General features: G+C 42.8%; 1 protein-coding gene across 1 annotated transcript; it reads right to left on the bottom strand.

Annotated features, from left to right (window-relative positions):
* Positions 1–6: 6 nt before the first annotated feature.
* On the bottom strand, positions 7–24,449 carry rftn1a (raftlin, lipid raft linker 1a). The gene is made up of 10 exons (XM_085445848.1): positions 24,188–24,449; positions 17,725–17,876; positions 10,918–11,101; positions 6,972–7,080; positions 4,514–5,237; positions 4,226–4,429; positions 3,517–3,626; positions 3,250–3,353; positions 2,742–2,817; positions 7–2,424 (listed from the first exon to the last, which is right to left on the bottom strand). Exons 2-10 carry the CDS (start codon positions 17,870–17,872, stop codon positions 1,978–1,980), a joined length of 2,106 nt encoding a protein of 701 aa, XP_085301974.1. The 5' UTR covers positions 17,873–17,876; positions 24,188–24,449; the 3' UTR covers positions 7–1,977.
* Positions 24,450–25,047: the final 598 nt, after the last annotated feature.

Genomic DNA, 25,047 nt, shown 5'->3' with positions numbered 1-25,047 from the left:
TATTGACTCTTTTTTTTTTTTTTTTTTTTTTTTATATGAAGACCTACATGTTACACTACTTATACACAACACAGGTGGTCCAGGAAATGAGTCGTAAATATCTGATTTTTAAATTACACATTTTCTAAGGTCAAGTTTACCCAAATTACAAAAAAAGTAAATTAATCAACAGCCTCTAGTAGTTTCTAGCCCTGTAGACAGTTAATTTGTTTAACACAGGCTTTGTTATCTTTTCCTCTGACAAATTGCAACCAACACCTTATTACAATAATAAAAACAAAACTCAAGACTTCAGTGCACTTCAAATCCCGACCCTTGCTGTTTATCTGAGATTCATACTGATAATGTTGCAGGATAAAGGTTTATAAACCGTTAGTTTTTTCTATATTTCTGCACAAATTAGATCCAAACTGTTACCGGATTTTAACAAAAGTCCTAACTACTGATTAAATTTAAAAAAAAGATGCTCACTTATTAACTTCATTTAGTTATTGAGGAAAATGATCCATGATTGTATGTCTGTGTGTGGCAAAGGTAGGTGAAATCTGAACCTAAGAATTTCCAGTTTTAATCAGCTAAAACTTGACTGTGTGTGTGCTCTCTGTTTTTATTTATAGAACTATCAAAGTCTATTCTTCATAACTCACATTTAGGGAAGTGAATAATTACCCTTTGTCGCCGTACGTACAAAGGAAGGAAGGAATTTCTAAGGATTTCAGAATAACAATTGTTTACGCTTACCACCCTGAAAAAGGATGCAAACCCACCCACTAGTGTTGCCCTCCCCAGGAGTGGCTGACAAAGAGAAAGGAGTACGAACCCCAAAGAAACCCAGGCTAACTGCTTGGATAATGTTTGTAAGTCTATCATCAGGAGAACACTGAACAATAATGGTGAGCTGCAGAGGAGTGTAAGGCGAAAAGCACTGCTCTCCAAGAACACTGGTGCAATTTACTAAAGATCACATGCACAAGTGAGATTTGTAGCTCAATGAGACTAAAAGAAATTGTCTTTTTGAAAGCACCCCATTGAAGGATAAGAACCTCGTCTGATATGTGAAACCTAGTGTTGGTAGACTTATCGTTTGAAGCTTTTTTTTGTGGCATCTAGGCCATAATGGCTTACCAGTGGCCCAGTCATACCAGTAAATGGTCACTTTCCTCAATAGAGAGTGTCACATAATATTTTCTACTTTTCACACTAGACAAATTTGATGACAGATCATGTTGTTACAGAAATATGGAAAAAAAACTAACTTTTTCCTGCACCTGTGAGAATTTAAGCCATCTGATAATTATATATGTGCTATTATTATTCATTCTAAACAAATCCTTCAAAATAGGGTAGATTATTAACAATCGTGACCGAGATACGTGAGCAAAAACACACATTTAAGCGCTCACAAACTGGAATCAAAACAACGTATCAAATGATTTAAATACCATCAACATCACTGAGCTGCATCCTTGTTACTCTTCCGCCGTCGCATAAGCGAACACAAACGGATCGATTCAGGCTGTAATGCAGTACTACGCACTTGTTTTTCCTCTTAAATTATACTTTTTTTCATACATATAAAAATACAGTGAGCCCATTGAAATCAAAACTCACAGTCCTATTACAAGAATGTAGTAAAATACAACAGTGTGAAAGAATAATACTTAAGGCTTGGACTGGAGGCTAACTCTAGGTTGTACAGTCTCATTTCATTTAAAGACACATAGCAGCACCAACCCGAAGCAGAAGACTGCACAACACTTTTCCCATTTACAGGAGCTACGACCTCAAAAGGCATTGTGTTAATGCCCTAAACAGAGCAGATAGAAGCGTTAGCAACAGAACGCAATATGAATACAGTGGTTATTTCTGGGCTTGTTCACAAAGAACTAAAAAAAATGCAAGTCAACAAAAAGTTGAAAAGCTTTTTTATAGACTAACCAGCTTTTAGTGCCCTTTGCCCGCTTTGTGCCGAATATGTCAACAAACACCAGAAAAGAGCTGTTGTCTGATCCGCTCTTCCACCCTCGCCGCCTCCTTGGGCCCTGCGTTGGCTTCCTGATAGAAATCTGTCCATCTTACTGACTTCTCCTGCTTGGGCAGTGGGATCTTGTCAATGTCAGTTTCCTCTTCCTGGTCTTCAAGAGAAGCTCTGCTCTTCGACAGGAACAAGAAGTCCTTTTGATGTGGTGCATCCTCTTCCCCTTTATCCCCACCTTGCTGCAGGACTGCTCTTTTGCGCTTTCCGCTGTCCCTGCTCTTCCCTCTTCCTCCCGCCTCCTCTTCCTCCTCCTCCTCCTCCTCTTTTGAGTTTCTTCTTAACCTGTCCATCTCTGTCTCTATCAAAGGGGACCTGGTTTCTCTCTCTTCTAGTAATTCTCCAGTAGCACTTTTCTTTGCCTTGCTGCGACCCCTGAGGTTCAGCATCTGAAATCAAATACATGCGTTTGAGACAGTTTTGTGCTTTGTGTCATGTCTTCTTCTTTCTATCTCTCCAGACACCTGACAAAGTACAACAAAGCCTCTTTTATTGATGCCTTCTTCCTGTACAGTTTTAGGCCAACTATTTGCCTATTATTAGACTTTTCCAGAGTGGATTTATATATTCGCTGTACATCCCATATTTAGAAACATGACTTTTTAATGGCACCTTCTGTGACATAAAGTCACGTGCCCTAAAGGCACAACAGAAGAAGAGTGACAGGTTTGTTGCGAAGATTGAAGAAGAAGAAAGGGAGACAAACCTTGAAGTCTTTTCTCTTGCGCTGCAAAACGGGTCTCTGAAGAAAAAGAATTTGCTTCGTCGACAAACTCCCGTCACTGCACAAAGACAGAGAGCTGCACTTTTACTACTGTTAACCCGCTACGCTGTAGTGCGAGAAGCGTGCACGCCACTGTATTTACTGAAATCCAGTTTCTGCATGCTGCAGTTTGTAAAAGTGACAGGTTACAAGACAACAGCAGTTCAATGACAGCGTTACTGCTCGCGAGCCCTGGCTGATTTCAAAAGCGGTTTCATGTTGTGATGAGCATATGATCAAGATTTGTCAGATCTTGGACCATCTGTCCTGCATATCTAAGCCACGCTGTCAGTCCTAATCCTAAAAACAATGAGGCAGGCAACATCTTAGGAGAAAGAATCAGTCTACAAAGCGTAGTCCTTGCTGAGTTTAGGTGATACGATTCAGAGCACGTACTGACTCAGTGGATCTGGGTGCATGGTAGGACAGTTGTGTGTTTTTTCTTGGGTACCTGTTTGTCTTGACAATGGGTGTGGGTAGCACGCACATCAGTCTCCATCCATACGGAGCTAAAGACTGAAGCAGTGGGATGTAGTCTGTCTTCACCATAACACCCTGGACAGAGGAAAGAGTGCTAATGTCTCACATATAAAGAATGCAGTCATACATATATGCATGCAAAATGCAAGCAGGTAGGTAATGGCACAAGCTTAAGGCCAAAATGGTTGCTCAAAAGAGCACATTTTATCTAGAGCTTTAAAAGCCTGAAAAACCTCACGTCAACAACTGTCCACTGCTCAACTACGATAGCATCATAAGAAGTGTTTGCAGTTTCCTCAGCAGAGGTCTGGAGGATGAACACGCTATCCACAGATGAAACCCCATTAGCTGGAGAGAAAAAGGGGACAAATTGGAGACAAGAGTTAGATAAACACAAATGGATAAATGGGATTCAAAGAGGAACTAAAAACTAAATCTCTATTCTCCAATCTCTCATTTTTCATCCCCTGTTCCACTCGACTTAAGCCTGCTTATTCCATGGGTGGCTGAACAGTGACTTATGGCATAAGCCGTGGACTTTCTGCACATAACACCATGCATATCATCCATTACTCAACAGTGAAGCATGGATCTACAGCCTGAGCTCAGGCTGTAGATCCATGCATCCATGAAATGCAGTGTCATAGATTTAGTGGGTGAGGAGTTTGTGCTATTGTATTGGTTATGTTAAAGATGGGTGCTTTCCACACCATGAATCTATGCAAGCATATAGTATGAAAGGATTCATTTAGATTAATTACTGAATTGGATAAAAATAAGCCAAAATGACTCCATACTTTCAGTTTTGAAACTAAAATCAAACAAGTGAAAACAATCAATTAAAGACATGAAAGGAGTGGAAGCACAACCTTGGTCTGTCAACTTTTATTTTACGTATGACAGTACATGGAAAAATGGTGTTGCATTGCTATGGTTACAGGACTTACCGTTATCATCTCCGAGATGGAAAAACCCATCAATGAGGTGTGCTCCGCTGTTGAAATGCTGGGTCAAGTGGTCGAGCCAGTGTGCATCAACTCCTGTGATTAGCCCTGCCTCCTTTTGCACTTGCAGTGGCACCCTGAGTGAGTAGAACCTCATAGAGCTGTTCAGCTCTTCTGTGTGGTTGTACAGTGCAAAGAGCTGCATTCCTACAGGACATGCAAACAGGTAAAATTCACAAACGGAGAAACAACCCAACGAGTAAACAAGCAAACAGGATCCTGCGTACTTACTGGCCTGCGCCAGTGGCGAGGTTGCCCCCTTGTCTTCTTCGGAACTCTTTAGCCTGATGTGGTTGTTGTTGTGCGTCGTCACTGTGCTCTGCCCACGTGCACGAGCAGACTTTCTTTCACTGTTACGATCCAGCTCTGGAGAGCTGAGCCAGCTGTCTGAGCTTGAACCACGTCTCTCTCTCTGGTCTGGAAGGCTAAAACGTTTTTCTGTGCATCCACTCAAGTTTCCTTTAGCTCCTGGTACACCACGCTCCTGCGGCCTTGTTGAACCTACTGTTTCTGGAAGGGTCGGACTTAGCCCGTTCCCCTGGGTCTCTGCAGAGCTTTGAACTATGTCTAAACCAGGTTTGACGTGATTTTGAGGTTCATTCGTTGACTCTTTGAAGCTGATCTGTGAGGTAAGAACTTGTTCACTAGACTCTCCTGGGGCGGGGCTAAAGTCTGGTTCTCTTGGGCCCAAAGTGCTGTGCTCCTGTGGATTACATTTAAACTCACAATGATCTAACTCAGAGGAGCACCGATCAGTTTCAGCACCATTTTGACGAGGTTCTGTAGGATCCGTTGGGCTGGTGTTGGCACTGAAGGGGTGTCGATGTATGGGAGAAGGGCTTGAATGTAAGGACGACAGCTCGTCGGGATCCCAATTTCCTAAGAAGCAAGGTCCTCCCCCCGGCTGCTGGAGAAAGCCCACAAACATCACACCTTGCTCTGCTACATCCTGGATCTGCAACGGCAATATATGCACACCCATACGCTCTATTATAACAAAGCTGAGCGATGCATACATATAAAGGATGTCTTTCACTGCACCACAAATAAATTTGCAGTCTTTTTTTTTTTTTACTATAGGCAAACAAAGCCTCATTTACACACAAACAAAGGCTGACATACGCAGACTAGATATTCTGCAAAATAACAACCTACCTAATCATCTGCAAAGATCAAATATTCAAATGACAAAAGGACCTCATTATCTCAACGCACCCGTGTGTGGGTCTGTGTATGTGTGCGCATGCTGCTCCCTCCCACGGAGCTCTGGTGGTTAATTGTCAGCTGATATTTGGGCTGACAGTTTTAGACAGACTCGACAGGAGAGAAATCAGATCGCAAACTAACACTGAACAATAATGAGACACATCTTCTCCTATTACCCGCTACTTTTGACACTTCACTCGTCCATACATGCATATCACATTTTTAAAAACACTCGCTATTACCAACACACGCGCAAAGTTTACACACAGATTTATCTGATGAGTATGTCCAGAGGGAGACAGAGTGGGTACCCTAGTGGGGCGAGAAAAAAAAAGTATAAAATTTCAAAACTGAACACACACACACGCACACACACACACACACACACACAAACACATATATATATATATTCCATCAGTCTGCCTGCTCGATGCAGCTCCTGGGTTCTTATCTCGAACTCTCTCTGGCAGCTTGTGATCTGATTGGTTATTCATGTCACGCTGCCGAAGCCTATCATATTATACTCAGTGATGTGCATTTCCATCCAATCAGGTTTTCCTTTGTGCTCTCTGGGTGTTCAAATGCCAATCTATTCAATAGTGCACATTTTCATTTCCCAATGTAGAACTGTTGGAGAATTCATGAGCAGAAAGACTAAAAGTGAGTTTAACAGCTGATAAATGCCAACCATGAGGCTCTGTGTTGGCATGCCATCTTTGGGGCTTACTTCTTTCTGTAGTTTACAATGACACTCTCTTCGTTATGTTCCTTCTCCTTTGGTTTCCTTGTTACGGGTTTAGCAAACAGTGTAATTGGAAACTAGTCAAAATCCAGTGTCTTTTGCTGATTTCTTCTCTTCCATCTTTTTTTTTTTTAAACTCCCTCTTGGGTCCTACGTATGACATCTGGGCTTGGGTTTTTGTTCAGCTCCTGTCACAACGCGTTGTTAAAATCTCTTCAGCCAGGTGAATTTGCAAGATTTTAAAATGGAAAAGCCCCATTTGAAATGAAGACGATCTGCATGCTAGTACCAAAGGCAGAGCTACCATATGGCACAGACAGGCAATTATAGGCAGTTGCCTGTGGCCATATGAGCAGGGTAATATTTCCTTTACCGTCACAGTCGTGCTGTGCCAACGTGAAACACACAAACACACAGAGAAACAGTGCAACAGGTATGGAGACAGTGAGCGAGGAGGGTAAGTATGGTAAGGCAACCATGAAAGAAGAAGAATTTTAAATATACTTAATGTCTTCCTGTCTTCTTCTGACCAAGCAGGAAACAACCTGTGTGCATTTTTCACAACAAGGCCTTTCCTCCAAATACTTGTAGAAACATGAGGACCAGCATTCTGCACATGCGGCTTCAATAAAGTAACACTGGATGATGTTTTGGGTATACAAGGTGATGAAAGTGACATACTATTTTACATCTATATGACACAGTGAAGCTTGAGCTGCCTACACTTGCAATTGAACTCACCCTCTTGACGTAGCTCTGGATGACTTCTGGGTCAGCGGCCTGATGACCAGCCACACAGACATCCGTCTCCAGACGATTTCTTGCCCATCTCAGTTGGCTTTTCTCTGAACTAAAGGGTGAGAAATAAATTTAAGGTGAGAAATGTATACTTTAGCTAAATTCTGCTCTTGTGAAGTAGAAAATGCCAGAATACGCTGGCTCTCTAATGACATTGTGCTAGACGGTCTCATTTAGTTTTTTATGTCCTGGTCATTATAGCCACAGCATGACAAAGTAGCATTACATAGTAGCATTAGTCTAAAGGAGCCACAGCTATATAGTATCTGGCAGATGTGCTCCTGTTCACAAGCACTCATTGGCTCAAAATGATTGCAGCAGAAACATAATGTCAAATCTGATACAGGGAGAATTTTCCATTTTAGGAGAACACACATTCATCAAAACCACAAAAGACTTATTAGACAGAAGAAGGACTGAATTTCCTTCTGCTCCCGCTGCAAGACACCATCATAAAAGGAGTATTCAGATACGCCTCTTCAGATTTGGATTGAGGTCAGTGGGAAGGCCGTGGTAATATCTTGCGCTCTGAGGCGTGAGCGACATTCTCAGCTAGATTTGAAACAGTAGATCTGTCATATTTTTTTTCCCTTTCATTTTTAGGGTTTTTGATGAAAGGGGATGGTGGTGATGGGGAGATAAAAGGCAGAGTAAAGGGGACGAAAGGGGGGTGACGAGGACAAAGGAAAAGTGGGGGACGGTCATCACTGAAGAAAGCAGATGAAAGGATGGAGAGATGGTTTCTCTCTTTCAGTGTGCCGTTCCCCTCTGGCGAGTGCTGATGATGCAATCAGCCGTCTCCACGGTGACAGGTGCCAGGAAGCAGCAGGACCACTTGGCAGGAGGGGCATCAAAGGAGCAGCTTGGCACCTGTCGGTACACTACAGAGTGTGTGTGTGTGTGTGTGTGTGTGTGTGTGTGTGTGTGTGTGTGTAAACCATTGCTTGAATTCACACAAGAGGAAGAGAGAAGGCTAGCCAAAAACTGCAGACTAAACAAAGTAATGCCTTTAATTTCATGGTGTATAGATGACAACCAATGGGAGTTTACAAACTATGTAATCAAAGCTCTCTGAATAAAAGACAAAGGAATGATCCTGTCTACATGAGACATCTTTATTCAAATAATTATTTTAAAAAGGTTCTAGTAAGATGATGACTTGTTGGAGAGAGCATGAGCTGTTAAAAGGATCAGATCCTATCCATATATTTTGAAAATGGAAAAACAAATAGTGACAGAAATGGGATGCAATAAACTACCACCATCTAAAAACAATATCCAAAGAGAGAATTTCCTCTTTGTTCAAATACTGGTGGGCTTATAGACTGCAGCTCTGTAGCCATGCTAGTTCCAACATGAGACACGCCATTGTTTTTATGCTAGCACCACTTCCTCATGCTAGCCTGCTAACCATAGACCAGAGGTGTCCCAGGACCAGAATCACCCTGGCAAAGACTCCAGTCCAGCCCACTTGAAGACTTTGGAAAATGTGAACAGTATTTTCACCACTTTAAAGCTTTTCTTAATGATAAAGACCTCCGCCATGGCACTTCATATTACACCAAAGTAATCAAGTAATGGGTAAAAAAAAATTTAATGACAGAAGATATCCATTTTTTCCCCACTACAATAGAAATATAACATTTTCACAGTGAAGAAAAAAAAATCTGTCATCAAAAAAAATTGAAATGTAACTTTTTTTTTTCTTATATTACAATATTTGAGAGTGAATTTGTGTAGTTTAACTTCTTCACACTGACAGAAAGAGGAGTTTCACTGGTCCGGCCCACTTAAGATCAGAGTGATCTCTACGTGGCTCAAAGTGTAAAATTAGCTTGATATCCCTGCCATAGACAGTAAAAAGCATGAACATAACTTCCAGGTCAGAAAAATAGAAGCCAATGCAGAAGTGCCTTGAATCTGAAGGCCACTAGATGGGAAAGCTGTGGCTACAAAACCCTTGAGGTGTTCCTCACTCACCTCTCTTTCCATCAGTAATGATTAAACTCTGGCTCTCTTTCACTGTTTGTCTTTTGGCCTCTCTCTCCCATCATCCCCAACCTGACGCAGCAGATGGCTGCCCTTCCTTGAGCCTGGTTCTGCTGGAGGTTTCTTCCTGTTAAAAGCGAATTTTTCTTTCCCGCTGCCACCAAGTGCTTGCTCATAGGGGGTCATCTGGCTGTTGGGTTTTTTTCTCTGTTATTGTAGAGTCTTTACCCTACAATATAAATCACCTTAAGGCAACTGTTTTTGTGATTTGGTGCTATATAAATAAAAATGAATTGAACTGAACTGATGACAGTGCTAAACCTTAGTGAATCCCTGAAACATAAATGTTTCTCTAAATTCAGTCGGGCAGATTTTTAGGTAAGTCACAAAATGGGAGAAACATTTTAAACCTCTTATGGTCAGACTAGCCAACCATTATTCTTCTACTGGGAGCAACTGAAGTCATCATAAAATTTAGTACTCCACAAACTATAAAACTGATCTATCCTCTGGGTCTGAAAAGTAATATGCAGCAGTGCCCTAAACTTATTTTGTTTCTAACAGCCAGTACGGGAAACTCTTGTCCAAAGAAGTTTGATCATATAGAAGACCATGGGAAATGTACCAAACGTCTGGTTCAATATTCCTCAATAATAAGGCCTCATCATATCTTATAGACCTCATAGTACCATCGTATCCCAACAGAGCTCTTCAATCTCAGAGCGCAGAGGCATATTTTCAATTTCCAGAAGAAGAGCCTTCAGTTATCAGTTTGGACTCTGAAGACAGCCACCCTATCTACTTTTAAGATTAGGGCCCAAACTTTCATTTTTGATAAAGCTTAAAATTGGGGCTGGATCACATGACACTGAACCCTTACTTAGTTGTGCTGCTTTAGGCTGGCTGAGCATTCCTCCTCCTTTCACCATTGTTCATTGCCAGCTCGTTTTCATGCCACAGTAGCATTTCATAAACTTTTCTCTTCTGTCTCCTAAAGTTTGTGTTTTGTCTGTGCTCCTTTTTTTTTTTCCTCGCTCTTTCTCCTCCACCACACAACCAATTGCAGCAGACAGTTCACCCTCCCTGAGCCCAGTTCTGCAGTTTCTTCCTGTTAAAAGAGAGTTCTTCCTTTCTACTCTCACCAAGTGCTTACTCATTGGGGATTGTCTGACTACAGGGGTTCTCTGAATAATATTGTAGTGTCTTTACCTTACAATACAAACAGTCTCAAGACAACTTCCTGTGCCAAAATGGCTAAAAAGCTAGCACAGGCAACTGGAAAAAACAGGAACGTCAACATAGGATAAATGAAAATCAGGAAAACAGACGGAGAACGTTGGGAAAACTTAATATGATGCAAAGATAAAAATGAAACCGAGCCATCAATAAACACATCAACAGGACTACACATATGATGATATATACTCATAAATAATGAACAGTGTTAGGAGAGCTAATGGTTTATATTTGGGTTCATTAACTTCTTTGATGAGACGCTGAAAATGAACTCAGGTTGGAAACATGCAAGAAGTGAAGAAGAACTGGGTTACAGATGAGACAGCTACACGATTTAGTCTCAGTACAGTATATTACATTTATAGTCAAGAGTGAGAGAATTGGGATACAGAGCTAAAGTTAGCCATTTTAAGTGGCTGACTCACCAGCAATTAAAAAAAAAAAGCAGGTGAGGAAGCTTGTGATAATGAGTCTCAATTGGCTTCCATGTCAAAACAATGAAGTCACATAGGTTGGCAGCTTCAAACGAGTGCCTAAATGAGGCTGCAAATTAATCATCTTAATTATCTTAATCAATCTGGAGTGAATAATCTTACAGGTTACAATTTCTTCCCTAAAGCTGGGTACAGTTGCTCATAGGCATAAGCATGTTTAATAGGTTTACCTCGGTGTCTCTCGGACCAGCACGGCCCGGTGGAGCTGGCGCTGGATGTGTGCTTGGCGGGGCCCGCAGGGGTGAACAAAAGGGTGGACGGCAACCAGGACAAAACCCTGTGTGTAGAGCTCCCTGACTTGAACCGGCAGCTCTCTGACCGAGGACAGACAAAGGACTGATGACACCGGCACCTCTGGAGGGAGGAAAATGGGTGAGAGGAAAGGGAGAACAACAAGGTTATACAAGGATAGGGTAATGGGAAATAAGGAGCAGGTTGTAAAAGGTGGCAGAGAATTACATAGGAGTGGATAAAAGCTGAAACAAAGAGGTGGGGGCAGAAAAAAAAACAGAGAGGTGGGGAAAGAGACAAAGGGACAAAGGGTGTGAAGGAACAAAGATGGAGCATGTTTCATTATGATAATTCACACTGAACAGCAACACATGGCATCTTCATGCTAAATCTGAAACTAATTACACCGGAACTATTAGCCTCTGTCCTCACTGTCACCAGCACAGTCTGGCTTTTGGAAAACACACACAAGTGTGCAGGGACACACACTGTTATGGATGGACAGATGCTGGAAAGTGCTTATTAGGAACCACATTCGCCCATATTAACAGAGAGTTTAACACATCTTTCCCCCCGACACAGACACACACACACACACACACATCAAAAGGTTTGACAGACAATGCTATCACATCGCCTGTTTGGGCGTACGGTATTAGCAGCAATCGCTAACACAGAGCTGCTTCTCTTATTACCAAACACAATGGAAAGAAAACCCGTTTACTTCAGTGGAAATGGTTAGCAGAGCTTATCGTATGGAGGCAAATCCACCAGGGAGAGCGCAATGTTTGTGAGAGCGACCCTCTTGAGGTCGGTGCATTGTAGTAAGGCTCTCTGCCTGTTTACAGGCTTTTAAGGAAGCATGCACATGGCTGGGTGTTTGAGCGAAGCCAGGTGTGTGAGAGGGAGGAGGGCGGCAGGGAGGGGAATAAAAAAACAGAGAGAAGACAAGTAAAGAAAACAGCAGACAGAAAGAACGAGTCGGTTAGCAGAGCTGGGTTGGAGAAGGAGGAGAGCAGAGAAAGAGAGCGAGAGATGAGGCTGTCTGTTTGTGCCTGAATGCTTGTCATCCTTCCCCATTCAATCTCATTTGCATGGGTCTGGAGAAGAGAAAATAACCTGAATAAATTAACTAGACACACACACAAAACACACAGACATCCACACATGGAGAGAGAGAGGGAAAGAAAATGTGCAAACCATCTCATTTTCAATTTGTTCCTCATCATCTGGCATGTTCACACATACACACACATACAGACACCCAAGAAGCTGGCAAGTATGTTAGGGATACAAGCACATGAGGACACATTCTCCTGACTCCCATCTCAGTGAAACAATAGGAGAAAGAAAGGGGAAAAAAACTCCCAGAGAAAATCCAACCATCACATCATTTTGGCATAAATGCTTGGAACCACAAGAGCCTTTCATCAGGCAAACACTTAAAAGGGTGTCTGTGGGGACTTATCAAAAGCAGTACAGTGATAATAATAATAACAGCTGGAGACTGGGGTAGGGTGGTGGTGGTGTGGGGGGGGATAACAACGATCCTGTCACCGTAAACAGTCATTAGCCGTCATTAGCCCTGCACGGCTGGCACTCACCCACCAACGAGATGCAGGCGAGGCATCGCAGCTAATGCCGACAGGAATACAGAAAGTTATTAGGGTGTTCTGCAAGTGCTTTAGGCTGGGAAGCGACTTCATTTATACCGTCTGCCACTGTGGGATTTAAAAGGGAGGATGCGATTCTGCTCCAGAATGGGAACGGCTCAGGGCCGAAAAGCCGGCTGGAGTTTTGTGGTGCCAGGGAGGTTAGTGTCAGAAGGGTGAAAGAGTCTGATGGGTGCATCAGTATCAAACTGTCTTTTTTTCTGTGACTTTTGGGGTTTGAAACTAAGAGGGCAAAGTGCACATTTAAGTAAGTATGAGTGTTTTTATCAAAATGTCCATCCACACACTACAACTGCTTAAAAGAGAGACTAATCCAAGGATACATTGTTTCACGGGCACAAGAAGCAACTGTGGGACAGTTCTGTGGATCTTCTATTTTTATCTCAGCTTTGACCACATCATTGCCACACTGGGCTAAAGGCAATGTCTCACTTTTTGACCCATGATTTCACAAGCTACATGTAGAGCGTGAGAGTCATCCCCTTCCTGTAGTTGCCTGAAAGGGCTTATTAATTCCTTGTACAAATCCCAGAATTTCAATGTGTGACTGTAAAGCATATTTTGCAGTGTATGTGTGCCACAGCATCACTGTGCGAGCGAATGCGCGTGTGCGTGCGGGCCATCTTTTTGCCTCTGTTGTCTGAGTGTGTGCGTGCGTTAGGAAGAAAGCGCTTGCGCTAAGCCTGCTAGGTGATGCATGCGGATTACTACTTACAGCCACCCTCAAGGCTTATCCCCCTGCTTGCTGGAGGTTCACGTTTATTTAAATAGCCTTCTAATGACTTGCAGAGGTTTTAGGCGAGAATATGTGCCAAAACAGTGACTATAAAATAATCAACTTCCAGGAGCCTGGAGCTCCCCCGCCGTTTGAGGAATGTAGCTCCAAGTTATGAGAGTTGCCGGTCAGTATCTGAGTTTTGACAATGGAGGAACGATGTCCTCAGTACACACACTTTATGAGAAATGTCTCAGAGAAAGCGTCGGGTTCACAAAAAATGGCTGACAAGTACAAACCAGAGAGAAAAGGTTTTGCTGTGGTGAGAACACAGTGTGGCGCTTAAGGCACATACAGTGCCCATGTACTTGTGATGCTGTGAATTCCAGTCTGGCTCACTTTTGACACATAGCATCTCTCTGCCATCTTTGCTGGCATTCTCTCAAGGCCTTTTGCCAATAAGACTGAAACTGCAAAAAAAAAAATGGGATGATTTGAACTACGTCAGGCTGACAAGCTCTCCGTTTTGAAAAATGTTGATATGCTTACCTTGAAAAAAAATGCGTCAGGCAATGTGCAGATGCCACAAGTGATGGATCTGTGGCATGCCAAATGCATCACATGAGATATTCTAATAGCAAGGCCATGTAAGGAAAAATCCGCCATAACGTTGTGGTGTGAGTGTGGTGTGAGTGAAGTACACAAAAAATACACGCAAAACCATTGCAAAAACTGTGCGCATAACTCTGCTCGAAAATAAACTTGCCCACAGGTATGCAAAAGCACCGCAAACAGCTCCAGCTACACACACACACACACACACAGGGACACACACAGAGCTGAGCATTAGACACATGTTGTAAGTTTTAATGAGCCGAGTGGGTCTCCATCTCTGCAGGGCAGCAGAAAGTCATCAGCAGAGTTCAGCTCCTCGCTGTCTGCTCCAGAGACCAGCGTTAGTCACACAGCATCACACCTAACTTCCTTCCTCACACGTCGGCAGAGTCCTGGCTCCCGCTCACTCGTTCTCACACCTCTAGCTCTCTCTCTCTCGACTTCTCCTCTCTCCTCACTCACAAGCTGCTCGTTCCCCTCCCCGCACCAGACCCAGCGAGCATTCACCACAACTCTTCTTTTTTTTTGTCCTCTGTTCTCTAATAAACCACCATGACTGCACTCTCCACTCTTTTCTACCTGGTTTTCCATTCTTTTCCATTTCTTCTGTTCATTACTGAGCAGATCTTCCACACCAAAGCCGGCCGGGTTTAAATGCCACACCTGGCTGTTAGATTTCATACATTCACGCTGACAATGTCGAGGTAACCGATCAGTGTTACAGCATCGATAATGAAGATCATCGTACCTTTCGCCAAGCCAAGACGATCTGTCAAGCTACAGCAGACCGGTGATTAGAGAGTAATAAGACCGCTGAATAGAAGGAGACATTAGAATGGAGTCACGTGACGAGACGCGCCTTGACAAACCAAATAAATGGCCATGTGTGAACCGCAGGGCAAATGCCCGAAATGTTGAACATATTTCTCCTCATCCTCCTTGGATTAATCACAGGGTTGCCGTGACCCGGAGCTGGGCTTAGTCACATGGAAAACAAATAATATTTTTCTTTTTTAGCTCAACCACTGCGAGAGCTCAGAAAACAAAGGCTGACACTGTATCATCAGCAACATTGTTTCTGGTGAGTTTCATCACTCAGCGGTCAAAGGTCAAGTTAGAAATCACACTGTATTCCTCCTCACTCTGAACATTAAGTTCCTCTTCCCGAGAACACAACTTAGTTTAATAAACAGCCATCCAGTCTCCCATATTTCACAGCGGCACCGGGGAAAATATTTGTTTTTCGTTACTGTGGAGGAGTCATCAAGTCACGCTGGCAGGGAAATAATACTATTAATGGAAGCCAAATTGAATTAAAGCACGCATTTGACCGTGGGTTTCCTCAATGACACAGGCTGACATACAGATTCCTCTATCTGCCTCCTACATACACACAAACACATACACGCGCACACACACAAATACAAATAAATCCCTTTGCTGGGAATGAGGTCTCTCAATCTCCACAAACAATCAGATAATCCTCCAGGAATCCTTCAATTCTCTTGGTCTCTCTATCACAAATGGAGAGAGAGGGGCCGGCATATACACTCTCACAGACACACACACACACACACACACACACACAATCAATTCATAGTAGCTGTGTTTATCCTAAAATAGTCTACCAATCTTAAGCAGCTCAGGTGGCGTCAGTGAGTTTACCATATAAATGACCTGCCTGTCTGTTGAACGATAACACTAACTCTGTTGACTAAGTGCTATGAAGTGTTTTTTTGTGTGTGAATGTAGCACCGTGGATGCTTATATGATCACCGTGTAAGAGTGTGTGTGGTCCTCCTGTATCTATATGTGTGTATGCTGCGGCACATGTGATTAGACAATTTATCTGCTACCGCCTTCAGCAACAAGGAAGACAAGCAATCCTCATGTCTATTGTCTGTTTTGGTCACCACCATTTGGGGTTGCCATATTTCTCTCTGCCAACACTAGAGCCTAACCCACTTGCCAAACATAACAGGGCTGGCTGAAAACGAAGCCGACTGGCAACCGGACCAGTGCCACTTGGCTGTGGCTTTGTGCCTGCTGTCTGTTACACTGTTGCATTTGAAACTCGAACAGAAAAAGGATTTCGGTGAGCTGCTCGCACCTGCTTCTCCTTGTCAGGTGATGAAGTGCACAGCAGAGGGTCTTAGAAACATTAAGCCATAAGGCAAAGAGGCTTCGACGCAACGGTTTCTCCTTCACACCCCTATTTTTCCCCTCACGCCTTCTCTCCACAGACCACACCGGCATAATGGCAGAATTAGTATTTTTAGAAACCAAATGCCTCTTGAGGATTCTCATCAAATGTTCTAAAGACGCAGTCAGCATACACGCCCACGCATTATCATACACACAATTGTTCATATTTGCAAAACGGTGCAAACAAAAACGCGCATTTCCAAAGGCGGCATGTCGCGCACACTCGTCAGCTTTACTACACTGTCACTGTGAGAGGGAGCAGCAAAGGGATGTTAGAGGGCACTGCTGCAGCACAATAACAGCTGAATCTCAGAATTAGAGGCTTTGAACTCACTGCAACAGGAGCTGCACACAGAAACAACTTCAACTTATAAGCCACTTTCTTCCCTCAAGATACTTAATGTAGGAAAAAAAAGACAAGAGCTGCTGACCTAAACATTTCACTTGACTGTTTAAAGTTAGAATAGCTACTGTGGCTATTTTACGAGTAGTACACACACACATGCGTGCGCACAAATCTGTAACCAGAGTTCAGGATGACAAAGCAAAGGAGAGTTCGACATAAAACAGCAAACTACAGCAAACAACCAGGCTCAGTTTAAAGAATTCCTCCGAATCACTTTGGAATGGCCAAATGTGAAGGCACATTCCTCGGAGCCTCCTCCAGACTGGAACTGGGACAAACAGGAATCAGATCTAAATGAAGCTTGCCTGCTGCATATCAGGGCCAAGATTTATTCTTCTTATTTGAGCTGCGTCTGAAATCTCTATCAGTCATTCATTTAGTCAGTCACTCATTCATTGCTGTCATAACGATTGTTAGCAAGCAGAAGGATTCGGGAACTAAAATTTGTAAAGGCATCTTTAGATTCGCTCTGCCAAGAATCAATTATAAAACCGATCTATCGGTTACAAAGGAAACAAATACTGAGAGAGCTCTTGTTAAAGCCAATAGCTATTAGACTAAGCTGAAACAATATGGAACAGACAGATGATACTGCTAATGGGTGATGACTTAGTTTCTTATTTATGGTTCTGGCACTTAAGAAGGAATAACTCTCATCATCTGTTTTAACTTTTGTTACTGGTTAGCTGGAAAACTGAGTCAAGTATCCTGCAGCTCTTCCTTCCTTCAGTTTTGGCCTCTAGTAACCGTGGACTGTATTTGGCTATTTTAGCTGCTAATTACACACCTATGTTTGCCAGCTACTCACTCACTCGCTTTAACGTCAGTTTGGCACTTGGCAGGAGCTCATAGTCAGGTTGTCAGAGCTTTTTTTTCACCGTAGAAAACAGGATGGCATCAAAACCGTAAAGGCATAGGTCGTATAACTAATATAATGAGCTGAAGGATGCTGATAAAAAGCTCCACACAGCTGATGTGACCAGCGATCTTGCCGTATGTGTTTCAGCAAGATTACGCAGGGCCAGCTTGAGCTTTCAAGAAGAACAAAGAAAACACCTGTACACATAAATGGGGATATGTTTCTGTCTGTTAAACAGAGATGACTGACAGGACGTGGAGCTGCACTTCATACCTTCTTTTCCCAACAGGAAATCCAGGAAGTGGTAGGTGTAGGCCACTCCTACTTTGGTCTCCACCTGAGGACGTCGGAGGGTGGAGTAAATGTTTCCTGGGCTGTGCCTCTCTTCGGTCTTGCGCAACTTTGGGAGCCTACACCCCATATCTCTGTGTGAGGAGAGGAGATGGGTGAGATTAGAAAGCTTGTTCAAAAGATCTGCGATGATAAGAAAAAAAAAAAAAACAGAGAAGCATGGAACAAAGACTTGAGTGGGAGACATGGAATCGATTGAGTTTCTAAATATACAAAATGCATTAGCACTTCCAATAAAGTGTGTGATAGTCACACACAAACCTAAATCCATTTTTTGGGGGGGAGGTAATGTGTGTATCTAAGGTTTGCACGTTCATACCTCACACAGACACGTGTGCTGCTGTAGCGCACTGAAATATGAGAGCGTCAGCCATTACCTGTTTGGTGGGGTGTGATACGGGCATCTCCTAATCAAATAGGGCTGATTGAGAGCGACATGTTTGATCAGAACGAATTAAAGGAGAAATGAGACTGATTTCCTGCCCTGTCAAGCAGAGCGACACGAGACTAGATAGAAAGAGGAGAGGAGAGGGCAACCAAGGTATTAGGCATGTTGTACAGCTAACCAATTTATATGTTGATCCAAAGCTTGCCTTGAAGCACAAAGAAATCCGTGTTCTTTTAATAAATGTAAAAAAAAAAATGATGTAAGGACACCAGATTGCCTTGAGAACAGGTGATTGGAAAAACAGCTCGGTGTATGGCTTGAAATTTCTCTGGAAAATGCTATAAATAATTGGGAACAGAAAGTAGAATTACAAAAAGAGGGGGGCAGAGAAAGGGGCTAAATGACAAGAGACTGGGGGGCGTGGCCAAAATCAAGCTAATCAGATGTGACAGGGTTGGCACTCTCCAAACATCTCCACAGATAAGCTTAATATTCCCGTCTACCACGGCCCGTAAGAGTCACAAGATGAGGCATCTGCATATCTATGGGTGCGAGTGTGTTCTTGTGAGCGTGTATATGTGTTCCCCAGGGCCAGGTCTATATCTGTATCGCCATATCTGTTCAGGGAGCATGGAGAATGACACAGACGCTCCCATTGGGCCAAGTGCATGGACATTAACTCGGCTAACGATCCCAACAGACTACATTAAGCCTGGTTTGCGCATGCATGCATGTGCGTGTCTATGTGTGTGTGCGTTATGTGGGTTTGGGTGACTTACAGTTTTTATCGTATTGTACATGCATTTTTGAAAGGTTAAAAAGTTGCAAAAAATAAAAAGGGAAGCAGCTTTGTTATATTTTTGTAGGTCATCTGTCTTAAAAGAGTACACTCCGTTATAATAAATTTTGCAAAGAGAACATAATTAAAACTCATCATTCTTTCAATAGAACATGCTGCTTCATAATGAGGACAAATGAGGAGAGATGGAGGGATGATGCTTTGGGGGAAGGACAAGGAGAGAGTCAACAGCATATCTTATCAGATTGTCTCCCTTTTCCTCTTGACCCTTCTTAAACTCCCATAAACCATTAGATCTTCGCTGTCTCCTGTTCTTAATTTGCAGAACGCTCGCTCTTACGTCTTCTGTCCACCACCTTTGATTAGGGCCACTCCGTGCACACTGCTGGCACAATGGCCTTGATTATCCTTACAGTAAACTCTTCATTTTTCTCATTCTTGCTTTTTGTGTCCGTCTGATTGCCAGTCTTGCAACATCCTCTTTCTTGTCACCAGTTCTGACCTCTACATTTGCTTCATCCAACCACATTTCTTTTCTTAACATCTCTCCAGTCATGCCATTTCAGTCCTCACCTTGCCCGACCTCGCTTCTCACTGTGTCCCTCATATCACCGTGTGGACCCCAGGAAGAATAGATACTGCTGTGCTTTAGCTGATGGGAATTCCAATAAACTAAACCTTTGCCGCATCTATTGCCATGTGCCACTTCTAATCCTTTCTGTCTTTACAATATAATATTACAGTGTGCCCTTCCACACCCCCTGTCCTCTAGCCATCCATTCCCTTTGTCTGTTGTCTCACGAGTCTTCTCCCCTGCAGAGCCTACTAAGTCCCGTAAAAGTATTACAGTGTCTCCAGACAGGCAAACAGACAGTCGAGTAGGCCCCGAGTTATGACTGAGTTACAGCATGTACATCCACTCCTAAATATTTTCCCTCCTGGGCTCTACTTTAATACACTCTGTCTGCTGACGGGGGTAAAGGTAGGGTAATGTGGGGATGTTTAGCAGACTTCATCCTGGCTGGTTAGGGAATAGGGATTTAGGTTTGGGAGTAGATGGTAGGATCAAATTTAGGAGGGAGGAGGAAAGATGGGGAGTACAATCATATAGAAAGACAACAGTCTTCCATCACTTCCCTTGGATCTGCTCATCATCCGATTCCAAGTTTTGCCCCACTCCATGCAAAATCTTCAGACACATCACATCCATTCAAAGTCTCACTCCATTCACAAGGCACTATGCAACAGTGGGAAACCATCACCACTTGGGATAACACACTTACCGTTTTGATAGTAACAGCTGATTTAGTTGTTCTTAAATAAATTGTGATTGGTCTTGGTCCTGACTGGCCAACTGCTCTATTCTATTTATTCGACACCTCATTATCCCTTTCGTTGTATTCTGTATCTGTAATTGGACGCAACACTGAAATGAAAAACCTAGGTTGTAGTGCAACAGAAACTCGTCTGAGTTGAAGACTTGAGGCCTTTTTCGCTACACGCGAGGCCTTTTTCTCTACATGTCGACTTCAAACAGAATCTCTCGCTTGCTGTCGCGCAAACACACAGGCAAGAAAAGGCCTTGACAGCAAAAAAACATCCATTAAACGGGTAGAGACAGGAGAGGGAGACAGATAAAAGGAGAGAAGAAGAGAGAGAGGAGAGTGAAGAGGGAGACAGACAGGGAGTAGCAGAGGGCTTCTCATTAGAGAATCTCTTGTAACAGAGAGTTTTGAAATGACAGCAGATTTACGCGAGAGCATAATCCGTCTGCACTATGCCACCGCTCTGCTAACTCCTGTGCCACACGGGAAGGGGTGGGAGGGTGGGGGTGTGGGATGCCCGATTTCCAAGTAGCAATATTCATCGGCAGCAGAGTGAGAGCTAAATGATGGACGCAGGCTGTGGGAATTTCACAGTAAATGCAGATAGAACCACTTGGGAGTCACCACAATGGTGAAAAGCTGAAACTGGCATTTTCTGTCTGATACTGAACACTGTTATTGTTTTAGGTCTAACTCAATAGCATACCTGCATTAGGCCCCTCATAATCTATTGTATTAGTCGCTTTAGCTGAAAACAGTGGCATCTGGTGCGGTCTTCTGCAGCTGTTGCACATCTGCTTCAAGGTTTAATATGTTGTGTGTTCAGAGATGCTCTTCTGCATAACCTGCTTGTAAATAGGGGGGAATATCTGAGTTACTGTTGCCTTCCTGTCAGCTTAAAGTAGTCCGGCCATTGTCCTCTGAAATCTCCCATCAACGAGGCATTTTTCCCCAAGGAACTGCTGCTCACTGGATATTTTCTCTTTCTGGACCATTCTCTGTAAACTCTAGAGACGGTCGTGTGTAACAATCTCATCAGATCAAGACCAGCCCATCTGGCACCAACAACCATGCCAGATACAAAGTCACTTAAATTGCCTTTCTTCCCCATTTTGATGAACCTCCCATACTGAAGTTCATTTTGAACATCTTGACATATCTACATGACTAAATGAACTCTTGTTTTAGCGTTTTATTGTTTAATAAACTAAATAAAAATAAATAAACTAAAAAACAAAACAGATGCATATAAATGTGACACTTCTTGAATGTGTAGGAGTTTTTTTTTTAAACAACCTTATACACAAATACACCCTAAAATCATTTACTGACATTTGACATCTTCCCAAAAATACAATAGAACAAAAGAGGAAATCCTACCTGTGTGCGTGTGTGTGTGTCTATGTGTGTGTGTGTCTGTGTGTGTGTGTTGACTGATCAGGGCAAGTTGCCAATTATTTAAAAGCAATGGAGAATGTCAGAGCTTGGCTGCAATATATTCCAGTATGTGCTGCTACAAAAATAGAGATGTTTCCATCATACACAGAAACATGGATCAGCATATTTACAAGTAAATCATCTGAACTAAAAGGTCAGTCCTCTGACTGCTGGTAAGGCTCAGATTCAGACAGGTTTCTCTCTCTTAGCTCTTTATGCTGTCAGACAGAGCAGACACACCTTATATGGTCATCTCAGGTGCACAGCTCTGGATGTGATCCCCAACCACCAGCCATTCAAATCTTCTGCTTATGAGGGGCAGCCAATCACAAGAAAACTGACTTAAAAGAAGAGGGAGGGATGCACTCTGGGCCAGCGTAAAATAAGCAAGGATTACTCTAAACTGTGACTTTAAGTATAATATTATCAGAGTAATAACATTAATATCTCTTCGCTATTTGCTAGCATAATGAAATACTAACCAAATTCTAATGAAAACCACATGCTTATTTAAACCAAATGATTACAGTAGTCTAATTTACAGTTTCTGGGATAGTAAAAATATAACAGGGGCTTGAAATTGTACCATGCTTGCTACCAGAAGTTAAAGAAGAGTGTTTGCTTATGCTTGCTGCAAAAGGCAGCTTATAGTGCTTGTTATCTTGTGTATCTGTTGCACTAAAGTGATTTATAGCTACAAAGAGGCAAATAAAACAGTCACTGCTAGCTTCTATTTTACTTTATGGGCCAACTTTAAAAGCCACAATTTGCACTATTTGTGAGTGGATGGCATTATAAATAGGTTAGTGTACATGCAGAGTTTTGTTATTAGTTTATCTTATTCCCCTTTAAAATCTATGTATTTGTTGAATTTATATATATTTTATATAAAATATGTTTCAAATATTATTTTTCTATTTTATATGACATATTTTAAGTCCATTGTTCAGTACTTTGGTCAGTGGTTACTGTTTTTAAAACGCTTTATAAATAAAGTTGGCTTGGCTCCCAAAATAGTTTGGAACTCTGATTTAAGTCACGCAGTTTACGCAGTTGTTTAACAGTAAATCAAGGCACTATAATGAAAACTGCATGCTTATTTTAGCTATCTTACATACATGCGTTTGCACAGTATTTCACTGAATTTCAAAATTAGAGGTGACAGACTAAGCCCTGGGGCGACAGCTCACCTCCCACTGGGTGGGGAGCTCCACTCAGATCCTATTCAAGCATGATGGACGCTGATCATCAGGAAAGAGAAGGGGAAAAAATACAATGAGGCAAAAGGAGACAGAGAGAGTGATAAAAGACAGGCAGGGAGCAGAGAGGGAGCATGTCAAGTTGCTAGGAGCGAAGTGTGACTCCCCCTAAGCAACAAAGTAGTCACCTCAAACGGTGTTTAAATGAGGATGCACTGGGAGGATAAAAACAAATTATGACATTGATGTATTGGTCTGTCTCACAGCTTCTCGTACAGCCTATTTTTCTTTTCTTTTCTTTTTTTAAAGCACAGTTTATGAACAAAGGAAGATGGCTTAGACTGGAGCATCAATTTACTAAGCCCCGAGGTTCCTGAATCCATCATACACGGGCCTATTAGACTGGATATCAGAGGAGCGAGAATAACTGGTGACACAGAGAACATCAGGCAGCTCTTAGCACGGCCAGTATGATAAACTGGGTGTCAGTCACCGCTGTTGCTGTACAGTGAGCAGTCATACATACCCGTGTAACTAATCGCTGTCCCGTGCATTTTGTGAGCGCAGCCTAGCTTGAAATTACATGTTTCTGGTTTTCCTTTCCCTCCCCCCCCTCTCTGGTGTGTTCAACCCCAACCACACACACACAACACGTGGCTGGCTGGTGGAGCCCGTTAACGGCGGTAGTTTAGTGAACGGGAAATGATACATGACAGGGCGCTTACGCACCAAATCCTTCACGATGTGACGCGCGCGCACACACGCACACACACGTGCGCTTTTCCATCTCCGCTCGGCACATTTAGCTTACTCCGTCACGCTATATCTTGAGTTCACTTCAACCTGTGACAGTGAGCAGAAGGCTTATTCATTTCGTTCCGCCATGAATATAAATGGCACACAACATCACACAAATCAAATGACTGTCTGAACGTCTAAACCAAAAGCATTTCTCTAGCTGTCACCGGTGTTTTATAGTGCAAGGCTCCCAAATCTAAAGTAAAAAAGAACTAAAGAAAGAAGGATTTCTTACTCTTGGAAACGCAACCCCGCCTTTTAAGTTGTTTTGAAAGCTGTACGCTCTAGAAGATAAGTTACTCAACAGTGAGAAAAGTTATATAAACATTATGTGCACTTTAAAAAAAAATGCGCAAACTCCAAACGCCAAGAATCATATATACATTGCTCCCATTACTTTACAGAAATTAAAGAAAACCCTATAGTTGTTTTTACTCACGATCACGCAAGTCCCGGTCTTACGGTGTACTGGAAACCTCCTCACGCTTGAGTCAGTCTACGCGCTTCCCTCTCCTCTCTCTTATTTCTTTGCCGTGTGCGCTCCAGTCACTGCTGCTGGAATGAGACGCACTCACTCTCCTCTCTGACAGCTCCAATAGGTAGAAAACACGAATCCTTCATTTAGAAACAACTGACTTCACTGCAGGCTAGCGATAAAGTCCCTCTTCCTCCCTGCAGCAGCAGCGTGTGGTGGAGACGAGTGAAGGAGAGGGCGGTTTATCTCATCCTCTCTCCTCCTTCCTGTTGTTCCTCACTCGCTGCTCTAGGTTTGGATTCTCTGAAACACTTTAGGAGAAATATGCACCCCTTTAGATGAGGGAGAAAAAAAAGTTACCTCAATGACTACCCCAGGGTAATTTACAGATGTTTTTGCTCCAATAAGTAGTCACAAGTCACATTCTGGGTACTATTGGGGTCATTAGGCTCTGAGACTTTTGTTTTTCCAAGGGCTACCCCCCTTTTAAAATTCATATTTCATAAGAAGCAATCCAGACTTATCCATAATTCAGAAACGTCTGACTGAGGGGGGTGGGTGCGGTTTGGTGGGTGGCCACAGGGCTGAACAGAGCACCCTGGGGAACCCTGTCACACCACCAGACTGTGACAAAAACAAAAAACTGTGACCAGGAGATGATGGGCTTGTTGCCAGGGAAAGACAGGCAATCCAACCCTGACTGAAAACTAGCAGCCACAGACAGGCTTATGAGGCCTGGGAGCAGCAGCTGCAACCGGTATGTTGCCTGTCTGTACCTCCACACAGATCACCAAAGTATGACAAACAGGAAGTTTCAAAATAAG

This window comes from Copadichromis virginalis, linkage group LG22 (genome assembly GCF_057382275.1).
Source record: "Copadichromis virginalis isolate Kocher_CV1m ecotype Utaka linkage group LG22, C_Virginalis_male_GT1.1, whole genome shotgun sequence".
NCBI lineage: Eukaryota > Metazoa > Chordata > Actinopteri > Cichliformes > Cichlidae > Copadichromis > Copadichromis virginalis.
The sequence above is the reverse complement of the archived record's forward strand: the minus strand, read 5'-3'. Positions and strand labels throughout refer to the sequence as shown.

What these genes read in the sequence shown, in the direction of transcription:
- rftn1a (XM_085445848.1), bottom strand. Translation starts at nt 17,872, where the DNA reads ATGGGGTGTAGGCTCCCAAAGTTGCGCAAGACCGAAGAGAGGCACAGC. An exon ending in TTTCCTGTTGGGAAAAGAAG is followed by an intron (nt 11,102 to 17,724) that starts GTATGAAGTGCA and finishes TCCTCCCTCCAG; the next exon opens with AGGTGCCGGTGTCATCAGTC. An exon ending in CCATCTCGGAGATGATAACG is followed by an intron (nt 3,627 to 4,225) that starts GTAAGTCCTGTA and finishes TTTTCTCTCCAG; the next exon opens with CTAATGGGGTTTCATCTGTG.